The 25751-nt window shown below is 47.5% G+C and overlaps 1 protein-coding gene across 1 annotated transcript in view; it reads right to left on the bottom strand.

Annotated features, from left to right (window-relative positions):
- Spred2 (sprouty related EVH1 domain containing 2) overlaps positions 1-25751 on the bottom strand; it is a 107292-nt gene that overhangs the window by 15115 nt on the left and 66426 nt on the right. Inside the window, exons 2-4 of the mRNA XM_005366481.3 lie at positions 17510-17687; positions 8613-8781; positions 5583-5647 (exon numbers count right to left, since the gene is read on the bottom strand). Coding sequence (XP_005366538.2) covers positions 5583-5647; positions 8613-8781; positions 17510-17687 — 412 coding nt within the window. The remainder of the gene's footprint in view (positions 1-5582; positions 5648-8612; positions 8782-17509; positions 17688-25751) is intronic.

The following is a 25751-nucleotide window of genomic DNA, read 5'->3' as shown; positions in this document are numbered from 1 at the left end:
TAGACCAGGCTGGTCTTGAACTCACAGAGATCTGCCTGCCTCTGCCTCCCGAGTGCTGGGATTAAAGGCGTGCGCCACCACCGCCCAGCTCCAATTTCTTTAAACCCAGAGACGGGGAAGGATGGGGAGAAGAGTTGTCTGATGGCTGCAAGGCAGGGCCCTCTTCTTAGCCTCACCTCTCCCTCATCTCTGCTCCTGGTGTGGGAGGTTCTTCTATGTGTTGCTTTTATTGGTTAATGAATAAAGAACTGCTTTGAGCCTATGGTAGGGCAGAACAGAACTAGGTGGGAAAAGCTAGGGTGTATGCTGGGAGAAAGAGGGCGGAGTCAGAGAAGCCGTGGAGCAGCTGCTGGAGACAGAAGTGCTAAAACTTTGCTGGTAGGCCACAACCTCATGGTGATGCACAGATTAATAGAGATGGGTTAAATTAATACGTAAGAGTTAGCCAATAAGAAACTAGAGCTAACGGGCCAAGCAGTGATTTAAATAATACAGTTTCAGTGTGATTATTTTGGTTCTGGGTGGCTGGGACGAACAAGCGGCCTCCTACTACACGCTCCCTCACACCCTCCTTTCTCTAACAGGCCAAATCTTCCCAACAAGAGCTTGGAAAGATTTGCTAAGATGGCTCCCATGTCCGGGAGGGTCTCCTGTCTCCTCACCAATACCCACCTCTTCTTTGCTGGCTCCAAACCCCTTTTCCTCTGAGCCCTGAGCTGCGGGGGTCCAGGAGGAAGTCAGCTGGAGAGCAAACCAGCTAAGCGGGGTCCATGGAGCTAAAGTATCAGTAGCCCAAGCTTTACACAGGATTCCTCAAGACTGGCCAGTAGCCAGTGCAACAAAAACTGACTTCGGCAGAGCCAGCCGAACACAACTCTGAAGGGAAAGACGGAAGGGACAAGAAAGAAAACCCTGAAGGGACAAGAGAAAAGAAGTCTACTTTTAGCAATGCCAGAAAGTCCCCATCCCCAAATGTTGGTCTCTTTGTTGTCTGGCATGGTTGCAGATAGAACCCAGGCCCTCACACAGCTGGTGAGCATGCTGCTCACGGGCTATGTCTCCAGCCCCTTTGTTGTATGTTCTTAACATGCCTCAGCGTATGAAGGTTCTTGCTGCCCCACGGCTGGATCCCTGGAACCCACATGGGAGACAACTGACTCCACAAATCGTCTCTGACCACACACAAACATGCACGCATGCAGTAAAAGAACAATACGAGAAGTAGAATAAACAACAAAAACTCACACAGAGCAGTCGCTAGTCAAGAACTTCTGGTGGGGCCTCTGACAGGGAAGACATGGACATGCACGGGCTTGGATAATGAAACAGGGGACAGGCTCAGGAGGAGTAGGAGCCAGGGAGAGAGGTGGGCAATGTTGGCCAATGATACAATGTACACTGGCAGGTATCTTTCCACAGGAAGACCGTCTGGTTTCTCGCTGACAAGGTGACTCCGAGAGATCGCTGGGACAGTTGAGAAAGTGTTGGGGCAGAGACAGCCACTGCTTTGTGAGCCCACAAGGCTGTATGGCTGGCTCTACAGGGCAGCTAGGTGGGTGTCCCTTTGTCTAGGTTTAGTACTCGAACTTGTCTACTTTCCATTACTAAAACAATAGCAGAGGCCGTCTGCAATAGAAAGGCCTCTTCAACTCCACAGTTCTAGAGGTTCGACTTCACGGTGCTGGTACCGGGCAGGCTCTGGTGAGGGCCCAGAAGCCACAGGGCAAAGGGGCAGAGGGAAAGGCTAGGAAGGGGACAGGCTAAGGACTCTGGATACTGGCCAGGGTCTTACAAGAACAGCATTACTCTCTTCTGAGGCAGTGTCCTCACCCACTATCAACACTGCCACACTGGGGGCGAAGCTGCAACACGCAAACCCTTGGGGGACACACTCCTACTGGTGTCCCCAGGGCGAAGTTCAGCAATGTGTGTGTTCATAAGCACCCACACAGTGTCTGGAGCGTCCTATGTCCCTCAAGTGCCAAGGAATCCTGAGAACTAGGGAAATCTCTGGCCCCAATGGCAGACACGGAAAACAAGCACTTGACAGAGCCGGTTACAGCGCCGGTTACAGTGCCGAGGGCTCCAAATGCCAGCGGCTGCCTCCAAAAACCATGGCACTTCTCAAGACTCAGAAGAGGGGACGCCTAGCAGCATTTACACCCTTTCTGATAGAAATTCCAACTTCTAAACATCTGTCTTCCAGAAAACGTTTGAGAACACTGTACCCACTTGGGAAGTGTCCGGCTCAGGCTGGGACGTAGCGGCTCGTTTCCTTGGCTCACACTCCTTTACTGTCTTGGGGCAGAATGTCTAAGTTACAGAGAGCTGGTCAATGAACAGGAATCTGGCATGTCAGCCCCCCACCACGTGCCCATTTTCCCACAGCCAACAGCCTGGAAATAAATCTGGGCCTTTCCTGGGGAAGGGAGGTACCATTATAAATAGGCTTGTGTTTGTAAACAGGCCAGTGACCCTATACACCGGCTCTACGCAGAAACACCGGCTCTACGCAGAACGCAGTCTGTCACGAGCGTCTTTTCCCAGGGCACGGCGAAAGCTAGAGGATTCGGGTTTCCGCCCTGTCTTAGTCTATAAATCCTTGCTGGCAGGTAGCTGGGAAGCAGCTGCCGATTCCGGTTGTGCTCTGGATCACAGGAAGCCACCTTTAACCTCCCCGCTGTTGTCTGTCTCCCCAAACGTGACAAAAGAACAGCTGTAAGCACATGCCAGCTGCTGAGAGGGTCTGCCTGGAGCACTGGAGGAAGCCTGTTCAGCCGCAGCACCAGCCGCTCTAAGGGAAGACAACCGAGCTCACTTCCTGACGGTCTCACTACACAATGTATCTGCAGCATCCGGACCATGATGCTCCACAGTTCCCACTCCCCCTCCAGCCTTCGTCCCCGAGCTCCCTCGATGAGATCTCTTTCCAAAATCCTGTGCAGATGTCAGTGAAGTCCTGTTTAGACACCGCCCCCAACTCCCCCATAACCTCCTGCCTTACATGTAGACAGGACTACCTTTCACTGCCCACCTTCTGCCCATTCTCAGGTTTCCCATGGGTCAAACTCAGTTCTGCAAGCTCCGCCATTGGTTCTGTGATCGTTGGTGCCTGGGCTCACACACTGCACACTCTGCACAAACTGTTAGTGCAGAGATATGAATTTATTCAATTACTCCCCATATTTTAAAATGTGAAATTAAAAACAAACAAACAAACAAAAAACAACTTACAAAAGGCAGTCTGGGGGCAACTGGGTAATTTATAAAGGAGATATTAGACAATGGTCTGAATTTTAGTGCTCCATGGAGGAGGCCTTATTATATTTAAATACCTTCCTTCTAACTTCATTCCTTATTTTATTTTAGGTTTACAAACCAACAAAACTGAGCTAAAGGAACTGAGAGCACCTATACATTTTTTGCCTCCCACTCTGCAGTTCTTCTATTAGCAATGTTGCCCACCAGGCTGTGTATTTGTTAAAAATCAATAAACCTTCCAAGTGTGCTGGTGCCCTTAATCAATCTCAGCACTAGGAAGGCAAAGACAGATGAATCTATGTGAGTTCAAGGCCAGCCTAGTCTACAAAGCAAGTTCCAGGTCAGTCAGGGCTATACAGCAAAACCCTTTCTCAAACAAAACAAAAACCCAATTACAAAATCAATGAACCTATACCCACACATTATCCCGACTCTCAGTTTTCTGTGGTTCGGTGTAGGTGCTACACAGTCTAGGGTTTTGCACAGATGTAAACAACATGTGTCTATTATTAGAGCATCAGAATAGACTGGCTACCTAAAAGGACTCTGTGATACTTATTATTAAAAGGGATGCACGATAAAAGCATTGTGAGGTGGGCTGGAGGAACGGTTCAGTGGGTACGAGTACTTGCTGCTCTTCCAGAGAAAGGGGGTGTGGTTCTCAGCATTCCGTATCACTAACACTCTAATTACAGCTCCAGGTGATAGGATCCCCCCTTCTAGAGTCCATACCCAAATACATGTAGTATACACGCATGTGCCCACGTACACACAGACAAACATAGACACAAAAATCAACCAAGCAATACAAAAGAAAATTGGGGAAATTTATACTCAACTTGATCAGTAAAAAAGTGTGTGTGTGTGTGTGTGTGTGTGTGTGTGTGTGTGTGTGTGTGTGTATGAAGACACACTGGCACTCTTATGGCCAACTCACTGTTGGCCTGTGAGGTAATTGCCAGAGAATGCTTGCCATAGAAGCCTAGAGACCCAAGTTTGATCCCTCAGACTCCACATAAAGGGACTGGGAGAGAACAGACCACGCGTAGAACACTGTGGCACACATGCCCTCACACACGCGCGCGTGCGCACACACACACACACACACACACACACACCATGCACACATACTAACACAATAATAATAAGCAACAATTTAAAAGCAATATATTGACTGTCAAACTGACAGGCTCTAGTAAGAAACTATACCTAGTAGTATTTAGACTAGGTGAGCCCCTGGCTCGGCCTGGGAAGCATTATCTTGATTCGGGTAATGAGACGGGAGGATCCACCCAAGAGGTGGGCAGCACCACTTCCTGGCTGGGGTCCTGCACTGATGACAGCTAGGCAAGCAGCAGCATTCAAGGTTGACGGCAGATACAATAGGACCTGCTGCCTCAAGCCCCTGCTGTAATGACTTCCCCACCAGAATGGCCTGTGACAACCACACACTGTGCCGGAATAACCCTGTCATCTTTAAGTCACATTTGCCAGGACACTAGGGAAGTCGCAGGAACACAACTAGTAAGTCTGCCGAGTCTTGGTGTCATACACAGTCACCATGCTGTTCTTTACATTTTCATAAAAGAAACAAACAAACACCAGGAAATGGAGTCACCAGAACCAGAAAGTATAGTACCAAGATTAGCTTTGAGGTGTCACAACAATGCTCTTCTCATTGTGGGTCAAGGTGCTCGGCTTGACAATGCTGCTTGACCTCCACTCGCTGCTCCAAGCAGTGGCTGGGCAAGCAACTGCACGGTAACTGATTTTTCAGAAGCAAAGGATTTCCAGGGAGAAGGACGCTGAGCAGTCATTATGTCCCAGTTACATCCCATTAACTGAAGTAGCGTCCACACCTAAGCCCTTTCCTTCTTACTCAATATCACGTGTCTCATGTCGGAAGCAGAATCACTCGCGGGGAGTGGTGGTGGCGGTGGCAGTGGGGATGGCAGTGGGGGTGGGGGTGTCCTTTTGGCTTTCCTTTGGCACCAGTGTGTTCAAAGAAGCCTACAAGGAGATGATCAACTGTCCTGGTCTGCCCAGGACTGTCCTGGGCAAACCAGAGCAGCTGGTCCCCTGATGTGCCAGGAGCCCTTAGAACTGAACTTTGAAGATCTGGGGGTGTGGGCTGCGCGGAGGGCTGTATCACTACAAGGATGAGCAGGGGTCAAGACCAGAATGTGACAAACTGAAATGACAGAGTTTTCTATGACAGCAGCCACAGAGCAACTTCAAATGCCTCGTTGCATAGTGTCCTTAGTGGGCAACGTCTCTGAAGGTCATCTAATGCGGGGAAACAAAGGAGAAAGGAAACTCACTGTAAAAACGTCATCATCTCCCAGCTCGGCCTCGTTGTGAATAGTGGAAGATGAGGTGGTGGAGCCTAAAAGACAAGAACGCAATCAAATCAATCAAATCAGTTGTGGATAACTGACTTCAATCATTTAAAAAGTGTAAAGTGTGGTGGCTAGTGTATGTCTTGTTTTCCTTCCTTTAGTGCTGAAGACTGAACTCAGAACCTTATGCATGGTAGGCAGGTCACATCTACCACCGAGTCTCATCCCCGGTCTTTAAAAGCATATGGTGTATTTCTTCCTCTCTTTATTTTAGCATTAGTAGGGACTGACCCTGGGGCCCCATGGACACCACGGGCAAACTCTACCACTGAATTATCATCACTAATAATCCCTATCCTGAAAAAAAAAGTGTTATCTTAAAGTATCTTCCACTCTGTCAGGACACCGACCCTAGCGTATAATCACACGGGGATTCAGTATTTTAAATCATTCCCCTTGACTCTAGCCATGATGCTCCCCAAATTAATTTTGCCTGCTGTGGTTCCCATTACTTTAACTTTTGTACCAAAGGAAGGGAAACGCCAAAGCTCTCTCAGCTAGACCTACTCAGCCTCAGAAAAAGGGGGGCTTTCACTGCCCTGATCTCCTCACCTCCTGCTGAAGAAGCCCCAATCCCCGCCTCTCCTTCTGAACTCAGACCCTGCACTCCCTGGCCATACTATGGGAGCTGTGTTGTTAGCAGGCACGTGCTGTCAGAACCCCAGGACTTGGCATTGCTTTTTCCAGGTCAAAACTGAGGCTTCTGTTAGAAAATCCAGCTAATCCCATCATGAGATGGCCTGGTGGTTCAAGTTCAACTTTCTTGTTCACTTCTTTATCTAGCTGCAAACAGTGAAGCAACCCCACGTCTCCCATGAACAGGAGCCAGGAATGTGGTGGTCAATTCAATAGATATACCTGAAGAGAAACTCAAGTCTTTATACATATATAAAGTGGTGTGTGTGTGTGTGTGTGTGTGCGTGCGTGAGAGAGAGAGACAGACAGACGAGAGAGAGAGAGAGAGAGAGAGAGAGAGAGAGAGAGAGAGAGAGAGAGAGAGAGGGAATATTTCTGGAAACTGGTCATTTCCCTCCACCATGTGGGTGCCAGGAACCAAACTCAGGTTGTCTGGCTTGGCAGGAAGCAACGTTACCCACTGAACCATCTCCCTAGTTCAAATCTCATCTCTTAAGCAAATGAAATAATCATTTTGGTAATCATTTCTTTCAATCCTGACTTTGGTGTCACCACGCCTCAGGGTCCCAGTACCTTAAACACTGACTTGTGACTAAACTGTGCAGAGTGGAGAATTTGAATGCTTATGGCCGAAGGCCCCTCAAGGCTGTGGTCGTGCGCTGCCTGCACCCCAGCAGAAACAACCCTTTCGATTTGTAGCAAATTCACCGTTCAGCCCCCTAACAGTTAAAAACAGGTTGAATTGCCATTTGATGACGAGAGCGTTTCACTATCGTCTTAGAACTTACTTTTTTTTTTTTTATGTCTATGGAGTATTTTTGCCTGCACGTTCGTATACTAATTGTGCATTTGGTGTCCCAGGAAGCCAGAAGGGGATCTCCTAAAACGAGTTATAGGCTGTGAACTATCATGTGGGTGCTGGGAATCGAACCCTGGTAACGTGAAGAGCAGCCTGTGCTCTCAACCACTGGGCCGTCTCTCCAGGCCATTTCACCATCTTCTCACCACTGTCATAAATTCAGTAATAAGATATCTTAAAATATTTCTCCTGTATAAAATTATTCATTGCTATTCTCAATCTCTGAAGGCTGTTGATGACTGTAAATATCTTTCAAACGCACTTTCTTTAAATAGTAAGTTCTAGGGATGGGGTCCCCTCCTCTGCCCCCTGCAGGTTCCAGGGACAGGATTTGGGTTGTCAGGCTTTCACTTCAAGGGCTTTAATCACTGAGCCGTCTGGGGGCCCCCACTTTACACTTTTCTTTTCATTTTTTTGGGGGGTGGGGCAGAGTCTCTCTATACAGTCCTGGCTATCAGTGGGAACTTGTTATGTAGACCAGGCTGTCCTCAAATTTAAAAAGATCCTCCTGCGTCTGCCTCCCGAGTGCTGGGGTTAAAGGTGAGTGCCACAACAACCAGCACATGATATAGTTTTAAATTCTATTAACTTGAAATAGTGTAAGAATCCTATTGTTCTATAAATAAAAAAAAAGGAATCCTATTGTTTATGTGCATTTGCACACAAGAGAAGTAATTTGTAACTTATTCTTTCTGTGCAGAGTTCCAGCCTTTTATGTTTCAAATTAAATACCTGGCTTAGTTTCTTTCTTTTCTTCCCTTCCCTTCCATTTTTTTTTTTTTTTTTTTGAGACAGGGTTTCTCAGTAGCTAAGGAGCCAGTCTTAGAACCCGCTCTGTAGACCAGGCTGGCCTTGAACTCATAGATATCTGCTTGCCTCTGCCTCCTGAGTGCTGGGATTAAGGTCTTGAACTAACAGAGACCTACTTGCCTCTGCCTCCCAAGTACTGGGATTAAAGGTATACGTCCAGCTGGCTTAGTTTGTTTTAAAATAAAAAACAAAAATTAGATGTATGGGTGCTTTGCACGCATGTAAATATGCAGACCACGCATGTGCAGTGTCTGTAGAGGCCAGAAGAAGGCGTTGGCTTCGTTGGAACTTGGGCTACTGGTGGCCATTAGCCAAGTTTTAGGCGCTGGGAGGGTTGGAAATCTAACCTGGGTCCTCTGCAAGAGCTGCCACTGCCCTCAACTGCTGAGCCATCTGTCCCACCCCAGCTCACGTTCTTCTAAGGGACCCCTTTGTGTTATACACTAACTACTGACATGAAACAGTAAACAATCTCAAGAGCAGGCACATCCCTTTCGATGGCCGGCATTGGTGAAATGGGGGAACCACAAACCCACAGGGAAACTTCCTACAAACAAGCCACGTATATAAGATGGCAGACTGTGGGAATGAAAAAGAACCCGGAACACTCCACAGTCCCTCTAAGGGTGCAGTGACAAATCCGGTACCTTCTATAAGGTCTTCAATGGCTTTTCTCACGCCCCTGTCAAAGGCTCGTGCATCCGCAGGGCTTTGGAAAGTAAGGCCAAACTTCCTATTGTCAACTTTCCAATGATGAAACGTCGGATTGGCTTTGGTGTAGACCAAGTCCTTTCTGACATAGCATTCCAGTACCACCTGAAGGATTGAAACACAGGCTGGTTACTCGTGGGACAGTCATGGCGGTGTCTGTTGCAAGCTTAACCGAGAACCATCACTGATGGCCACTAACGGAAGGACAGCGGCCCCCGGTCTTCATGTGTGTACCTCTCCAGGTGGAAGAAACAGATGATTCCCACTGACCACCAATCTCTGCTGTTCCCTGCACACGGGCTCAGTTAAATCTCACTGTCCTGTCTTCCTGCACCCCACTCCTCCTTCTCCCGGCCCCTCAGTGTTGGGGCTTCTGTCCTGTTGTCGCCTGCCTTCCCTCCTGGTCCGGACAGGTCTGTGTCTGTGGATTCAACAAACTGAACATGACTAAATCTCTCCCAGCTTCTTCACATCCGGCACTGTCAACCCTGGTCTGCTCACTCGCTCTGGCTCAGAACTCCTGTGGCTATCTCTGCGTTGTTTCTCTGTCCCCCTACGCTGTCAGTCACCGGGTCCACTTCCTGTGTGTATGGCCTCCCAGTCAGCTGCTGCAGTTCTAAGCTGGTGGCGTTACTACTAACTGTACATTAGGATTATGAACGCTCTCTGTGCTCCTAACGACCGAGCCTAAGGAATGGCTTTTCATCTTTACACAGAACCTGGTCCTGTTTCCCTAAGACTGAAAACACCATCTTATGAGCAAGAACAAGACTGTGTTCTGAAAACACCGAGGAACTGAACGGGGTCACATGACTCCCCAGGACTTCCCAGATTCTACTCGCTCCATTCACAATTAATTCTGTTCCGGATTCAATATTCTCTAATAGTTTCTCACCTAATTAATCTTAGATGGCAAGATGCACTATAGCTTAACTCCCCTTCTAATCAGCGCTCTTGATGACAGACACAGTTTATTTCATGTCTTAGAAGCTTTGCAATCCAGCAAATATCAACTTCATATTCTCATTAATAAAAATCCCAAACTATTCAACAGCTTTATTACAAACACCAAAGCGACTCTACAGGGTTTTCACAGCCTTGACCGTGTTTTGCAAAGTCCCGCCATTAACACCATGTAAGCTTGTCAATCTAGCCTAAATGAAGGGCAAGAGAATAAAGGTTTACCTAAATTAGGGTAAATCAAAACTAAAGAATAGTACAAATTTCAAGAATATGTCAAAGCAGTAAGAAATAAAATACTGCTTACTAAATGTTTTCTAAATTAATAACAATAGTATAATTGGCATATTAAAAGCAACACTGAATGTTAATTTTATAACATTGTATTGAAGAGGACAGCTCCTTATAATTCTATTTATGATTAAATTGCTTATCATGGTCATTTTCCCCTAAGAATAGCCCAATGACTAAATGCCAGCCCAGCTTCGTTCCAAACTGGGGAAGTCCGAATAATCAAGGCTTTAACTAACAAATGTCACCCATTTTAGAATCCAAAGGCTTCAATTCAAAGCCCCAAGTTATTAATTTTTTTCTTTGCTAAAACAAAGAGACTCAATTTTCCCGTATTTTTAGAATGAAAAAAAAAAAATTAGTCTCTGGCTATCATTGTCTAACCGTTTCTTTTCGGTAGCTTTGAACTCTCCAAGTATTTGAAGATGACCTTCTAAATCCTCCTGCATGCTGGGATTACAGGCTGTGTCTCAAACCAAGCTGGGGACGGAACCCACGACTGTGTGCACGCTAGTCCCCTACCAACTGAGCCCCTGCCCCGGCCATGTTCCTCTCCCACTCCAGTAACCCCAGATTTGTTTCCCAAGGTCGTGGAGAGCACAGACCTGGCCCTTGTTCCTTCTTTACATATGAACTGTGTTTCAGCAGAACCATTCCTATAAATTGCTTCTGCAATGGCTCTTTTGTTTTCCTTAAAATGATGCCTTGTGGGGCTGGAGAGATGATGGCTCAGCTATTAAGAACAATTGCTGCCCTTGCAGAGGACCCAGATTCAGTCCCCAGCACCCACAAGGTGGCTCTTAACCATCCGTAACTCCAGTTCTATGGGATCAAACAACCTCTTCTGACCTCTGTGGGTACTAGGCACACATGCAGTACACATACAAGCAAACAGCAAAACATTCATAAACATAACATAAAAATGAAAAAAAAATCATGTCTTGGGGAATATGTGTGTATTCATGTATGCAACCTAGTGGAAGATCATGTGCTTAACATGCCTAAGGTCCTGGATTTGATTTCTAGCAGAAAGAGAGAGAGAGAGAGAGAGAGAGAGAGAGAGAGAGAGAGAGAGAGAGAGAGAGAGAACACGAGAACGGAAGTTAAACAGACACCTCCAACATTCATTCAAGAGACAGGAGTTAACGATTCTGTTCAATGACTGTGTGATGTTCTCCTATACAGACATGGATTCATTTAACCACAGACCATATACATGGCCCCTCTCACAAACAACACTACCATCTATGCTGTTACACATAAATAGTTCCCCAAATCTGATCTGTGGGCTTCTGAGTACCTCCTTAATCTCCATCCCCTTTCCTGTAGTCCCAAGTGGGAGAGCACCACCCTAGCACTTCTGCCATCTTCCTCTGTGTGGACCTTTCTGCGGGAAAGGGAGGACAATATAACTGCAGCACAGTAGCACGAAACCCGCAGTGCGGCAGTGGTGTGTGACTTAAAGCCTTCACCAAGCACGAAGTCCGCTCAGGTTACTCAGGAACGTCCTTAATACTTCACAGCATGATCCAAAGCAGACACAACTGGATTCTCACACCAGCTTCTTTATACTCAGCCTTTGGTGGGAACACACTGCTTTGGTAGGTACCAGTGATGAAGAAAGCCCGGCTTACACAGACAGATACAGGGTCAGAATAGAGCGGGTTCCCAAGCCTGCCCTCTTCTGAACAAGGAAGCAGGGTGACTGTCGCCGTACTGGCTGGTACGACTGTCTCTTCTGTGCAGCGGGCTCCTTTGTAGGCTGAATTAACTTCTTCCCTTTCCCCTCCATTTTAGGATTGGGTCTCTCGTGTAGCCCGGGATGGCCTTGGATGTGATGAACAGCTGAACCTGACCTCAAACTCCCGATCTCCCTGCCTCCACGTCTCAAGTGCTGGGACTTCAGGCATGTGCCATTGCCATCAGCACAGATTGCTCTCTGGGAATCATCATTTTATTAAAAGATCAACCAAGAGACCAGGTATAGCTAATTGGGTATTTGGCAGAGATTTTCTTGAAAACGAGCAAACTGAGTTCGCTGTCTCGAAGGAAATAACTGGACACTCCCACTCCTAATAATAAAATCTGAACTTACAAGTTAAAAAAATCAGAGTTTTGGACAGTAACCGATAATTAAACACTTTTTCCCCCAATTATTATTTTGCTTTATATGTATGGATGTTTTGCCGCATGTAAGCCTGCGTACCATGGGAATGTCTGGAGTCTGTGGGGGCCAGAAGAGAATGTCAGATCGTCTGGGGCTGCAGTTACAGATGGTGATGCATTGCCATGTGGGTTTTGGGAATTGAACCCAGGTCCTCTCTGATAAACCATCTGTCCTCTGACCTACTTTTTTAAGAAAGAGATTTTACGTATTTATATGTGCATCAGTGTTTTGTCCACATGTATGATAGTGCAAAAGTACCAAGATTCACTGGAACTGGAGTCACGGACAGTTGTGAGCTGCCACGTGAGTGCTGGGAATTGAACCCGGGTCCTCTGTAAGAACAGGAAGTGCTCTTAACTGCTGAGCCCATCTCTCTAGCCCTGCCTTCCGACTATGAAATATACACTGTGGAATGTATGCACACACAGTGTCATGAAATAATTGACAGGCGAGTGGGGGAGACATAAGGGGGTGTGGAGCGGGTATGATAGCATAGGGCTGTGATCTAGCTCCAGGGAGGCAGAGGCATAGTAGCTGCCAAGTTCAAGGCCAGTGAGGACTGTGTGATGAGAGCTTGTCTCAAAGACGGGCTGGGGCTCTAACTCAATCCCTGGGCCTTCCTAGCCACAAAGGACATAAAGCAAAAAAGAAATCTCTTTGTATACTGCTGGATGAAATGTGACGTCATCCTGAAGACTGGCCCGATCCAACAAACACACGTTCTCTTCTCCAGACAACCACAGAATCAGGCCCGAGTAAGACATTCGTGCAAGATGAAGGATTAAACAGCAGTTTCCACGGAAGGAAGCATGAGAAACAATGGTGGGCTAGGGGTGCAGCTTGGTTTGAAGGAGGCCTTCCTATTGTCCAGGATGCCCTGGGTCCCCAGCATCGGATAAACCGGGCACATAAACACATGCCTGTACTATTGGGAGACAGAGCAGGAGGATCAGAAGTGCAAGGTCATTCAAGAACTGGGGCCAGCCTGGACTACCTGAATCCCTGTCTTAAAAACCAAGCCCACCAGGCAGATCTCTAGGACAGCCGGGGCTACACAGAGAAATCCTGTCTCCAAAACCACCCCACCCCACAAAAAAAAAAAAGAAAAAGAAAAAAAAAAGAAAATGTTACCAGTTACGTTCTGATATACAATCTAGGAAGAATATCTACAATTATAAGAAAGGGGGACAGATTTGGGGGCACAGACCTGAGTCCCAACACACTTTCTTCTTAATCCCAGCATTTAGGAGGTAGAGCAAGGGTGATAAAAACTGAACATGTTGGAGGTCAGTCTGGACTATACTGTTGAGTTTCAGGCCAGTCTAGGCCGCAAAGCTTCAGTTTGCATACAATTTCTCAGCAGCCAATTATCAAAAATTCTCTGACAACTTATAAATGGGTAAATGTAGAAGCAATGTCAGTTAAACTCACAGACTCCAATACAGAAGTAAAACACACGCACATGCACGTGTACACACATACGCGCGCAAACACACACATACAATGTTGACTTCTAGAACCTTGGAACAAATCCCCATACACTCCTATGAAAAAAGCACTTCGTGCCCAGCTGATTACAGGGAACGAGGCCTCCAACTCAGGCTCGGCCAACCACCACCTCACATTCCCCCTCAAGGTTAAAGGGGCTTCCTTCAACGACCCACCCCCTTTCAGAGCTCCTTCAGAGCCTCAGGGGCTCCATTGCCTCACAGAGCAGGGAGATCAAAGAGATGCCACTGAAGCTGCAAATGTTGTAGGAGTGGGAGCCGGAATCCAGATTTCCCAGAGCGAAGCAGGCAAAGTGGGGGTTAGGAAAATAAAGCACAGCAGGTGGACGGATGTGGGACAGAATGCCACCAGGTGCGAAGTGTCGACAGAGTGCAGGGAGCAGGAGGAGGTAGGGAGAGATGGGGAAAACGGTGGTGGGGAAAAGGAAGACCTGGAGGATGGCATCATCCGGAACCCAGGGAAGCAATGCAGTGTATTATAACATGGAGACAGTCTCTTCCCCCTTTTGGATGTGGCATGAATACAACAGAGGTTATTCATGTCAGGTCCTTGGACAGAAAGGAAAACATTTGTAGTTACTATGTATAAGTCACTGGGAAGACTCAAGTTCAAAATGCAGTTTGAAAGGAAGGGGATGGGTTAGACCGTCTCAACTTGGGCTATTTTAAACCTGGGTGTGGTGGTACAGGCCTGTAATCCTGGAAGTTGGGAGTAGTAGACAGGAAGATTAGGAGTTCAAGGTCATCCCTGGCTACAAAGCCAGTTTGGGCTATAGGAGAGCCTATCTCAAAAAGCCAGAAATGGAGACAATTCTAGGTTGACAATCCAGAAGAAACCCAGGAGAAATAGCCCTAAGTATCCAGAACCCTTCACACGAAGACAGTCTGATAACAGACTAGAAAGGGAGGATGCAAATCAAAGAATCTCTATTGAAATTCTGCAGAACAAGAATGCCGATGAAAGGGAAAAAAGAAAAGAAACACATTTTTAAAATCTAAACAAGGCAGGTAAAGATGAACACCTCATAACACCAGGGCAGAACACACAGAAGGAAAGTTCCAGGAGATAGACACGCAAAGGACACTGGCAGGTAACTCAGTCACGCAAAGGACTAAAAACACTTATTTTTGTGTGTGCACGTGTGCGCGGGCATGCGTGGAGGTCAGAGGGCAGCCCACAGGATTCTGTGCTCTCTTACTATGTGGGTCCCACGGACTGAACTCACCGTTAGGCTTGGCTGCCTGAGCCCTCAGACGCTGGGCCATCTGGCTGGCAAGCGACAGCTTTTTAGCAAGTAGGAAACCCTATGAGGTCATTCATAAGAAATCAACGGAGACTACTATTATTTTATTGAAATGAGAGCTATTTAAAACCTATGACCTCAAAGGTTAAAGGAAAATCTCACACAGTAACAGCTATACACTAAAGGTCATGAAAATCAGGCCCCAAATTCCTATATTCTCTCTCTCTCTCTCTCTCTCTCTCTCTCTCTCTCTCTCTCTCTCTCTCTCTCGTTGATGTTTGTTTTGTTTTTTCAAGATAGGGTTTCTCTGTGTATCTGTGTAGCCCTGGATGTACTGGAATTCACCTTGTAGACCAGGCTGGCCTTGAACTCAGAGCTCAACGTGTCCGTCCACCTTCTTCTACTTCCCAAGTCTGGGATTAAAGACATGAGCTACCACTGCACGGCTTCTAATTATTTCTTTAAAATCAGAAACCGTGGAATGTGGAAAAACGCAGTTAAATGTGTCTTCACGATACTATGGTGATGAGGGGGACACTAAGGCGATGGCCTAATAGCGGAATGCCACACTAGTGTGTGAGCAGAACAGGAAAGCCCTTGAAGAATGTCAGCGACAAGGAAGTGAGATGACGCACAGCTCTTCACACACCGACAAAAGGCGTGTGAAAAAGAAAACACGCACAGCTGTGCGCCATGATGCTGCTTCAATTTGGGGGGGGTCTGTGTAATGCTGTACCAAATATGGTCCCCAAGAACACGAAATCATTCCCTGAGCATCAGCTAACTAGTGGGCTAACCTTGGGCTTAGCTGGGGGCACGCACGTGCCAGGCACATGGTAGCCAAGCCACTTTTTTTCTAAAATCTTATTTATTTTTCTTCTCTGTGTGTGTGTGTGTGTGTGTGTGTGAGAGAGAGAGAGAGAGACAGAGAGACAGAGAGAGAGACAGAGACAGAGACAGACAGACAGAGAGACAGGGTCTCTCTCACTGTGTAGGCTGGTCTGGAGCTGGCTGTGTTGTAAATCAGGCTGGCCTTGAACTTAAAGAGAAATCTGCCCACCTGCCTCAGCCTCCCAAGTGCTAGGATTAAAGGTGTGCACCACCAAATCTGGCCACTTCGTTTTCTTTATAGTGTGGTCACACTGCCTACACTGGGAGAATTTTTAGGAAGAAATAAAGTGTACAGTGGCATTCCAGTTAATGTATCAGTGATATTTACAAGCTATTCTCTCTTATCTATTTGGTAATTTTCTTCAACCATAAGAAGTGGTTGGGGGGGTAAAAAAGAAAGAGCCTATCTACACACTTCATACATAAAACCTGTCCAGCTCTCAAATGCAGCACCAACTTAGCGTGGAGCCACGAGCATTTCCTCTGGGAGACCTTACCCAATGCATCACACTTTCAGTTACTGTAGGTTCTGAATCTCTACTTCCAACGACAGTGGAAAGCAGACTATGCTGAGCGTAGTCAGTCTAAAGGAGACTTAGAATCGGGGACACCCGGCACCCGGCACAGAAGTGCTTGCCCACCCTGCGCAAGGCTCTGGGTTCAATCCTGGCCAAGAGAGTAGGCAGGAAGGCGAGGGAGACTAGCATGGACTGGGGACGTAGTTCAGTGGTAAAGCACATGCTTGGCACGCATGGGGCCCTAGAGCACAAGCTCTGGCAGTACCCACCCTCCAAAGAATCAACTGGGCTCAGACGGTCTATCTTCCTCCCTATCAGAGACCGTCGTGTAACTGGTCGTCCAGGTTCCTCCATGACACTGCATGCTATTGCATCCTTGGGGTAAGACTCACTTTCCCATGCATTTTGTTTTGTTTTGTCTTTTTGACACAAGGTTTCCCTGTAGCTTTGGAGCCTGTCCTAGAACTAGCTCTTGTAGACCAAGCTGGCCTCGAACTCACAGAGATCCACCTGCCTCTGCCTCCCATGCATTTTTCTAAGCATGTGCAATTACTTATAGAAGTGCCATGTTACTGTGTGTGATTTTCTTATCCCAAAGCTGCTTTGCTAATATTACAAAATAAAGGCTGTTATGTGTTGGTGTGGTGTGTGTGCACTTTAGTGAGCGGAGGCGAGAGGAGGACGTCAGGGGCCCTGCTTTCCCACCTGCCACCTATTCCTCTGCTTCGGGTGCCTCACTGAACCTGGAGCTAAGGCTGGGGTCAGAAAGACGTGGGGATCCTCTGTCTCTGTCTCCCACAGTGCTGGGGGTACAGGCCAGCGTGTTTTTATGTGGCTACAGGGATCCAAACTCAGGAGGTCTTCATGCTTGCACAGCAAACGCTCATATACTCCAGGCCATGTCCCCAAGCCCCTAAGCTCTGGTTTCTTTCAGACAAATATTTATTTAGAAGGAACCAATGCTAGGTGATGCTGTCTCCCGCGTTACCTTCTCCCACCTAAATCTCCCATGGAAAACCCTGATTCCAGTTTACTGTTACACGACTTGTAATGACAAAGAACATGCTTTTGATTCTAATACCTGTCATAACTGCACACCTTGATCAATCAAAGATGCAGACAAGATGGTCGAATACCCTTGTGGCATGCGCTCTATATGGTGTGCGGCCAAGAGACAGCACTGGAAAGGGAGGATTATATGTACAGAAACCAGTCATTGCAATTTTAACGCCCGCGATGTGGGTCTGTCATTACCAGTTTGTCTTTCTGTCGTTCACCATGGATGAGAAAGCCGCTTCGTCCATTGCCTTCAGGGTGCATCACCTTACACACCCCAACGCGACTGATCCCGCCTCCTTCCTGTGGGAACCATCCCCCGCTGGAGTCATCTCTGGTCATAACCACAGCCTTGACACGCACAATATAGCTGTCACTAAAACGACAACAAGAAGGGGCATGACAACAGTCTAGTAGCTGCAGAACACACTTCCCAGGGCAAGACACTTCTCTCGACTTGTCGCAGAAATATGGTTGACAATATAACCCAGAATGGGAGTCCGTCTTGACATTTAGGAAAAACGGCATGTATCGTAATACCACAGTGCATCTTAGAAGAGACACCCACTGATTAACAAATCTTCCTTACGAGTCTTTGAAGACCACACGGGAATTATGTCCTCCAGTTTCCAGGTGCTGCACATGAACAGAATGAATAAACTGATCTCCAGAATTTGACGTCTGGGCTGAAACGCCAAGCCTATTAACTTAAAAGGATGTTACAACTTTAATCTTTTAAACCTAGTTTACAAGAAATGACGAACCTTTAACATGTTATGACGTTGGGAATTCTATTTAGCAAGCAATATCAAAATTCACTTCTAAATTACAAAGTCCCCGTCCCATGCACCATTTCCATAGGCGGGAAGGCTTCAATTCACCCCACAGCCCTGTAGCCTTTGCTTGTGATTTCCATCTTCTCGGTCGAAATATATGAATCTGCCTAAGCTCTACTGTACTATGGCCAAAGATCCCCTTTCTTCCAAAGACCAACTCATGCTTCTTTTCATTGTTGGTTTGAGGATAAATAATTCTGGCTTGATTATTTTCTTTCTTTGCATATAATTCATTTGTTTGTCTTGCCCATGAGAACACACACTGCCATCTTCTATGTCAGGCCCTGTACGGAGCTGAGGGAAGCAGTAACAGAATGACAGGACTGTGTCTCACCTCAGCACTCTGGGACAAACGCCACAGTCTCAGAGACAGCCTGTCTCCCATGCCTCTGCTCCCCTCTCACCCAAACTTCCTGTGATCTGCTACTGTGATTTAATTTCTTCCCACGTCCTGTCCCACACAAAAGTCCCTTCTGCGCTCTTCACCTAGACTCAGGGAAGGCGCCTGTGGCAGCTCTCTCAGGCTAACGCGCCCTTGCCCTAGACGTGTGTGTGTGTGTGTGTGTGTGTGTGTGTGTGTGTGTGTGCGCGTGCCGCTAAGCCATTCTCTACCTGCTGAGTTTTCTTCAACTCTGGGTTCCACACCCCAACCCCAATTCCAGGAAGACTTTACCAGCCAGGCAAACTGCCTCTCCCTCTGCACACCCCCTAGTTGTGCCACTCATGTCCCCGAGGGATTTCCCGACACCGCTGTATCTTGCTTCTGGAACTCTCTCCCTTCCAATGCCTTTGCATTCAACCACGGCTATCTATGTCCAGAGCACCAAGTCAACCCCTGGTTGGGTACCACCTCCAAATCTCATTTATTTTTTTCCTTTCGGATAGTCTCATGAAGCCTAGGTTGCAGATGAGGCTGATTCTCCTGTTTCCATAGCCTCAATTACATGCAGGTGTGAGCCATCGCCAACAACCCTACTGTCCAACCATGACTTCCTGCTTTCACAGTTCCCCCCACACACACACTAGGGCCAGGGGTCTCCTGCTGACTACCTCTTCCCGCCCTGCTTTCTACTCCTCTCCACTGGGCTCTCTCAGGCCGCTGCATTCAGTCACAGGGAAACCCCACTGCACTTTGCTCACAGGGCTTATTCTAAGCCACAGCCACTGACTGTAAGCGGGGCTACGTTCTGCTACATCTGCCCTCTGCCTAAATGACTTCAGAGAGCCTGCTGCCTCCTGGCTCCAAGGTGATGGATGCCCTTGTTTTGTTGGGAAAACCAACCCAGCCAACTGAGCCCTACCCCCATGCCTGTCATGTCTGCACAACCTCTCCAGTCACACTGGCTGATCCACACCCCATTCCTCCACCTCAACATTGCTCTATGCCAACAATGCCCGTCTTCACACTTCTGCCCAGCCTCCTACCTGCCAAGACCCAGACCAGTGACAACAGTGGGTGATGACATGTCTCTGCTGAGGTGTCTAAGCCATCTCAAGCAATACGTGTTTTCCTTCCCAAGGTCTTCCTACGCTTTTGGGTTCTTACCCCAGTCTCTATGCTGACCCTACTGGTCATCCCATAACCTGAGGCTACTGTAGTGGTACCCTGACTGGCATCCTATGTCCATGCTTGTCCGTGGTCCCCGAAAACAGAAAGGTCAGCCAGATTGCATCATGTGTACTAAGAGCTCAAACCCTGCCATATCCTCCTGACTTCCTGAACGCCGCTCCCATCCCAAGGGCCTCCTTGCAGGCCCTCCACATTCCTGCTTGAGGGTCTCACGGTTACCATTTCTTCCCATCTCACATCTCACCATTCTCTCCACACATAATCACGTATGTTCTATCTCACCTGGGTCCCTGCACAGCATACTCCACTAGAGAACACTTTCTTGGCATCTGTAAAAGCAGCCCCCCCCCACTCCCACCTCCCCCAAATCTCTTCCCACTGCTGGCCCTGAAACCTATTTGCCGACCAGGATAAAACTCAGTGAGGGTGGAGACCTTGCCATGTTCGTTCACCACTAATCCCTAGGGCTTACAATGGTACAGAGCCCATCAACAGGGTGCAGGATCGATGGACTGACAACGTAGTATGAATAGGTATTTTAAAAAATTGAAACTACCCAAGTCCCTGTATCAATACTCATTTGCTTACAAACCACAATAGCTTAGCCAAGCTATGATCATAGATTTTTGTAGAGAGTAGCTCTGTGTATGAAAGACAACTTCTTGGCTACTGAGCTATATCCACTCCTTTTTCATTTAATTACATGTGTGCGCGCGCGCCACATACCACGGTGAACACGTGAAGGTCTGAGGACAACCTGTGGGAGTTGGTTCTCACCTTCCACCCGGTGGATCCACGGGGTCAAACTCAAGGTTGTCAGGCTTGGTGGCCAGTCGCCTTCTTCACCTCTGAGTGATCTCGGTCACCCGTTAGTCCTTTCTATGATTTTTATTTTGAGGTAGCGTCTCCCTAGGTTGAACTTGTGATTCTCTGGCCTAAAAGCAAGGCAATGAGGTATCACATCATCCTAGCCAGGACCCTTTCAATGGGCTGGGGATACAGGCAGGAGTTACCAGTGCCAGCAAGAGGAAAGCAGAACGAAGCGCCAGAGGTCACCCTTTGAAGATGTGCACGCAGACGGCACAGGTCACACCTGCACCTCTAGTCCTAGAGTCTTGCTCACCTCAGGATTTAATAAGGCTGCGCTTGAGAACTCAGAGGGGTGGGCCGGTGAGGTGGCTCAGCAGGCAGAGGCACTTGTCACCAAGCCTGACAAACTACCATATCCAGGATCCACAAAGTGAAGGAGAGAGCAGATCCCCCCAAGTTGTCCTGCTCTCCATACATGTGTCATGACATGTCCCCCAAATAAATGAGTAGCAGTGGTAGTAACAATCGTCATCATCATTACCATTACCATCATCACCACCACCACCATCCTTCCTTCTACTAGATGCCATGTCTTTTTGTTTTGTTTTTTTTTAATTGATATTTATTGAGCTCTACATTTTTCTCTGCTCCCCTCCCTGCCTCTCACTTCCCCCCTCAACCCATCCCCAAGGTCCCCATGCTCCCAATTTACTCAGGAAATCTTGTCTTTTTAGACTTTCTACTTCCCATGTAGATTAGAGCTATGTAAGTCTCTCTTAGTGTCCATAGTGTTGTGTAAGTTCTCTGGGACCGTGTTTGCAGGCTGGTTTTTTTTTTGCTTTATGTTTTAAAACCACTTATGAGTGAGTACATGTGATATTTGTCTTTCTAGATCTGGGTTACCTCACTCAAAATAATGTTTTCTAGCTCCATCCATTTTCCTGCAAAATTCAAGGTGTTATTTTTTTCTGTTGTGTAGTACTCCATTGTGTAAATATACCATATTTTCCTTATCCATTCTTTGGTCGAGGGGCATTTAGGTTGTTTCCAGGTTCTGGCTATGACAAACAAAGCTACTATGAACATAGTTGAGCAATGTGTCCTTGTGGCATGATTGAGCATCCTTTGGATATATACCCCAAAGTGGTATTACTGGGTCTTGAGGAAGGTTATTTCCTAATTTTCTGAGAAATTGCCACACTGACATCCAATTAGATGCTGTATCTTTTGGTTATATGTATGTAAGCAATTCCAGAGAACACCCACATTTTCTCCCCCGAATGCCATTAATCCCAGAAACAACAGGAATTCCTGGGAGTCATAATTCTAGCACACAATACACTTTGTCAAATAGTCTACAAGGGCACGATGAACTCAATGCCTCAGGAAATGGCTGGGGTGGGCACTGAAGCTCTCCACACCATGGCTAAAGAGTAATTTTTACTTTCTGAGTTTCAATTGTGTGTCCCTCATTTGAGGGAATTAAACAGACGTGAAAAGGAGAGATCTACACTGTGTTAGGGCCACTAACTCCACCTAAGTACACATTTATTAGAGATAAAAAAAAAAAAACAAACAAACCAAACATCCCACCCCTTGGCTCCTAGGCTACAGTGGTGTTGACTGTGGCCTTTGCTTGTACTCTAAGGCCTCTGTCCTTCCAACTTGACCATTCCTAACAAGTGCCTTCCCCAGGCACAGATCTTCTCCATGGGGGTGGGGGTGGGGTGGTAGGGGCTTAAAACCAGACCAGAGCATGTGGTGACGTTTGCTATCCACCTATATGGCCCCAAGCCAATCAATCATTTCCTACCTGTGGCCCACAGAAGTTCCTCAAGCACTTCATTCTGCCTGGTATAGAGGAAAACTCCCTGCCCTCTCTCCTTCCCTGCTTTGTAAAACTAATCAGACACTGGCAGGTGTGAGGTTTATTTACGAGTGTGCAGCAGGAAGCTGGGGGACAGGTTCATTTAAAAAGTTTTCACACGCAAAAACATGCTACTGGTAGCTTTAGACACACCTTCAAATCATGCTACCATTGTCAAAAAGAAAAAAGGAAACAAAACAAAAACAAAAGCTCCCGAAACTGGCATGCTTGCAGTGTGTGCCGGTGGAGACTTTTAAACTTTGGATGTGGCCCCAATATCAACTGAATGAGGCCAGGTAAGCATGTGAGTTGAAGAGCCCAGGCAGCCAGTGCCAGTACCAATGACACTGTGCCAAACTGGCCGGACTGGGGACCTTTCCATTCAAATGTGGTTTCTTAGAAGAAAAAGGAAAAAAAAAACCTACGATCCCAACATGCTGACTAGTTTCCTACAGGCACTCAGAATGAGAAAGAGGCAGGTAACCATCTATGGCAGGATTCCACGGCCACGCCACTCTATTCAGATTTGGAGCAGGCCACGTTACAGACGTAAACAAAGAACTGTAGGAAGCTGAGACAGCTGCTCCTAGTCCTGTAGAGGATGTGTGCTCCCGGGCAAGGCTGGTCAGCACTGGCAGACCTCCCTGGTTGCTGAGGCCCTTTCTTTGAGTTTCATTTTCTTTACAAAAGGAAGACCGAATCCACCCTGCTGCCAGCAATAAAGGCCACGTGTCAGCGCTGCAGCAACTTGGGAAGTTGTAGCGCACTGTTTTGGCTGGAAGGCTGGCTTTAATCACTAAGGTGGGTCTCTAAACCACAGCACTCCTGCCCACTGAAGAGTAAGTTTGCAGAACGTGGGCCCTGCCAGCTGTCGGGCACCTGAGGAGACAGCATCTGAGACCACCGGCCTCAGCAGCAGACAGGGTCATAAAACCCAGGATGGATGGCGCTGCAGGCACACCTACAGAGGAAGAGGTTCCGCCTGCCATCTGTGACCCTCTGCCCGCCCCCTCTTCCTGCAGGAATGGAGCCAATTTCATACCGCCATAAATCCTCCCCAGCACACCCCATGGCCAGGCCTTATCTGATCACATGGCTTCTTTATCTCTCCATCACGTTAAACATGAGGTTCACTTCCTTCCAGCCCCTTCACCACTCCCCCAGACCTAGAGGGGGATTTGCTGGGTCCCAGACTCTGCAGTCCACTTCCCAGACGCCCTCTGAGCCCAAACACCAGCCTCTCTGGGAGCCAGGTATGATCACTTTGTCTTCGTCTTAATCACACCCCTATGCCATGCCCACTGATTTAGAAAGATGCTTAGATTTCACCAAATTGCCCATATACGTGTATGTTAATGATGTATGCCTAGTGAGTTCTGGAAAATTAATCAGTAAGATACTATGGCAAAGGCAAATGTGCCAAGAAGCCGAAGGTGCTGGTCATCGTCCACTGGCGTTGCTTTTTCAAGTGTTCATCTTAAGCATCAATTACTTAAGAATTTATAAAAGATGATTACCCTGGTCTTTAAAAAAATTTCTGAACTTGATGGGTGAGAAAAGAGATTCATGTGGTTGGATGTACGATGGTTACATGGTTTTCTGCTTTGTACAAGTTACCCAAGGTAGAGCATTTGCTCTGGAGCTTAAATGCAAAAGAAACGGGGTCTCCAGATTAATGATTTAAACAGACACTGTGTGGATGGTTGGTTAGCCTATTGTGGAAAAAGGTTTAGTTGCAGAGATGCCATTTCCGGAAGGGTTTGTAAGTCTGGGAGGGCAGTAGCTCTCCTCTCAGGCACCCACAGGCAGGCTCTGTGAAGGGGTCCGGGTCCTTTCTGAACAGAGACTGTTTGCTTCACAAGAGAAATGGCGTTGCTAGTGTCAGTTAGGGAAGCCCTCCAGTACCTTGCCTAACAGACAGTGCTGTTGAGCATGCTCACACTTCTATACTGATCTGACCCAAACCTTTGGGGTATAGAGAAGCCAGAGCTTCAGAGGCACTGTACCTGCTAGCACATTCTCTTGCACAGGGCCTGCTGCCTTGGCCCCACAGACTTCCTGGGTATCCAAAGGTAGGGATACCACCAGGCAATGTGCCATGCATAAGGCTGGGGTACCAGGCAGTGTATCATGTACAAAGCTGAGGTACCAGGGAGTGTGCCACGCACAAGGCTGGGGTATCAGGCAGTGTATCATGTACAAGGTTGGGGTACCAGGCAGTGTGCCATGCACAAGGCTGGGGTACCAGGCAGTGTGCCATGCACAAGGCTGGGGTACCAGGCAGTGTGCCATTCCCCAGTCCAGTTTTTCTTTCCCTTTTCTTTGTTGCTGTGTGCTGTGGCCCATAATGGTCAAGAGTCATCAAGGAAGTCAAAGGAACAAAAACTGGACGTGAACCTAAGGAGCTAAAGAAGCCGGGGTGGGGTGGGAGCGGGGCAAACGACTAGGGCACCTGTAAGTGCTAACAACAGAGGCTCCTAGTGAGCTGGAAGATCCATGGCCCAGACAGTTTGAGCTTTCTGCAGTTCCCAACAGTTTTCTGCAGCCAGGAGTGTCAGTTCCAGGAGTGAATTCACACTCCCTGAGCATGGAAAGCCGCAGGAGCAGTGTGGATTCACACTGGGCGTCCCCTTATGAAAGGCTAGTCTGCGCTACTTGGCAGCAGTTTACAGAGTGCATTCGTTAGCTTGGCGTTTAACATGAAATTGCTAATTTCACACCTAAGCAAGCATCTATCTCTTACATCCGGTTCTGCCGTGCTATCTCAAACCATAACACACTCCGGTCAGTAGAAAAATGACAGTGAAGAACCTGGAGAGAAGGGATTATCAAAAGTAAATCTCTGCTGGGCAGTGGTGGCGCCCTCCTTTAATTCCAGCACTCGGGAGGCAGAGGCAGGTGGATCTCTGTGAGTTGGAGGCCAGCCTGGTCTACAGAGCAAGCTCCTGGTTACAAAGAGAGACTCTGTCTTGAAAAACAGAAAACAAAACCAAAAGCAGAACACCCTCTCTCCCCAAAAGGTCCATCTTCAATTCAGCACCTGAAAAGCGATTCTAGCCGTGCTGTGTTCGGCAGATTACCTAAGATGCTCTTAGTCCACACTCTGTGTCAGTGTGGCCTTCCGGGGTACCCTGCCGAGATAATAGGGGATGATGGGGGATGAAAACACCGCTCGGGTGACTTTTCCTGGTTTCTTTTTGTGTCTACTGCTTTATTTTGGGGGGCCTGGTGCTTTCCTGAATGTGTTGCGTGTATAGTCATTGGGGATGGAGACCCTGCTCGTGAAGAGCCAAAGAGATTCTGTCCTTTATTCGTCATAGCTAAAAGACGAATCTCAGATCTCTACCCTCCCCCCCC

Source organism: Microtus ochrogaster, unplaced genomic scaffold (assembly GCF_000317375.1).
Source record: "Microtus ochrogaster isolate Prairie Vole_2 unplaced genomic scaffold, MicOch1.0 UNK9, whole genome shotgun sequence".
NCBI lineage: Eukaryota > Metazoa > Chordata > Mammalia > Rodentia > Cricetidae > Microtus > Microtus ochrogaster.
Note: the sequence above shows the minus strand (reverse complement) of the source record. Positions and strands in the feature narration are given on the sequence as shown.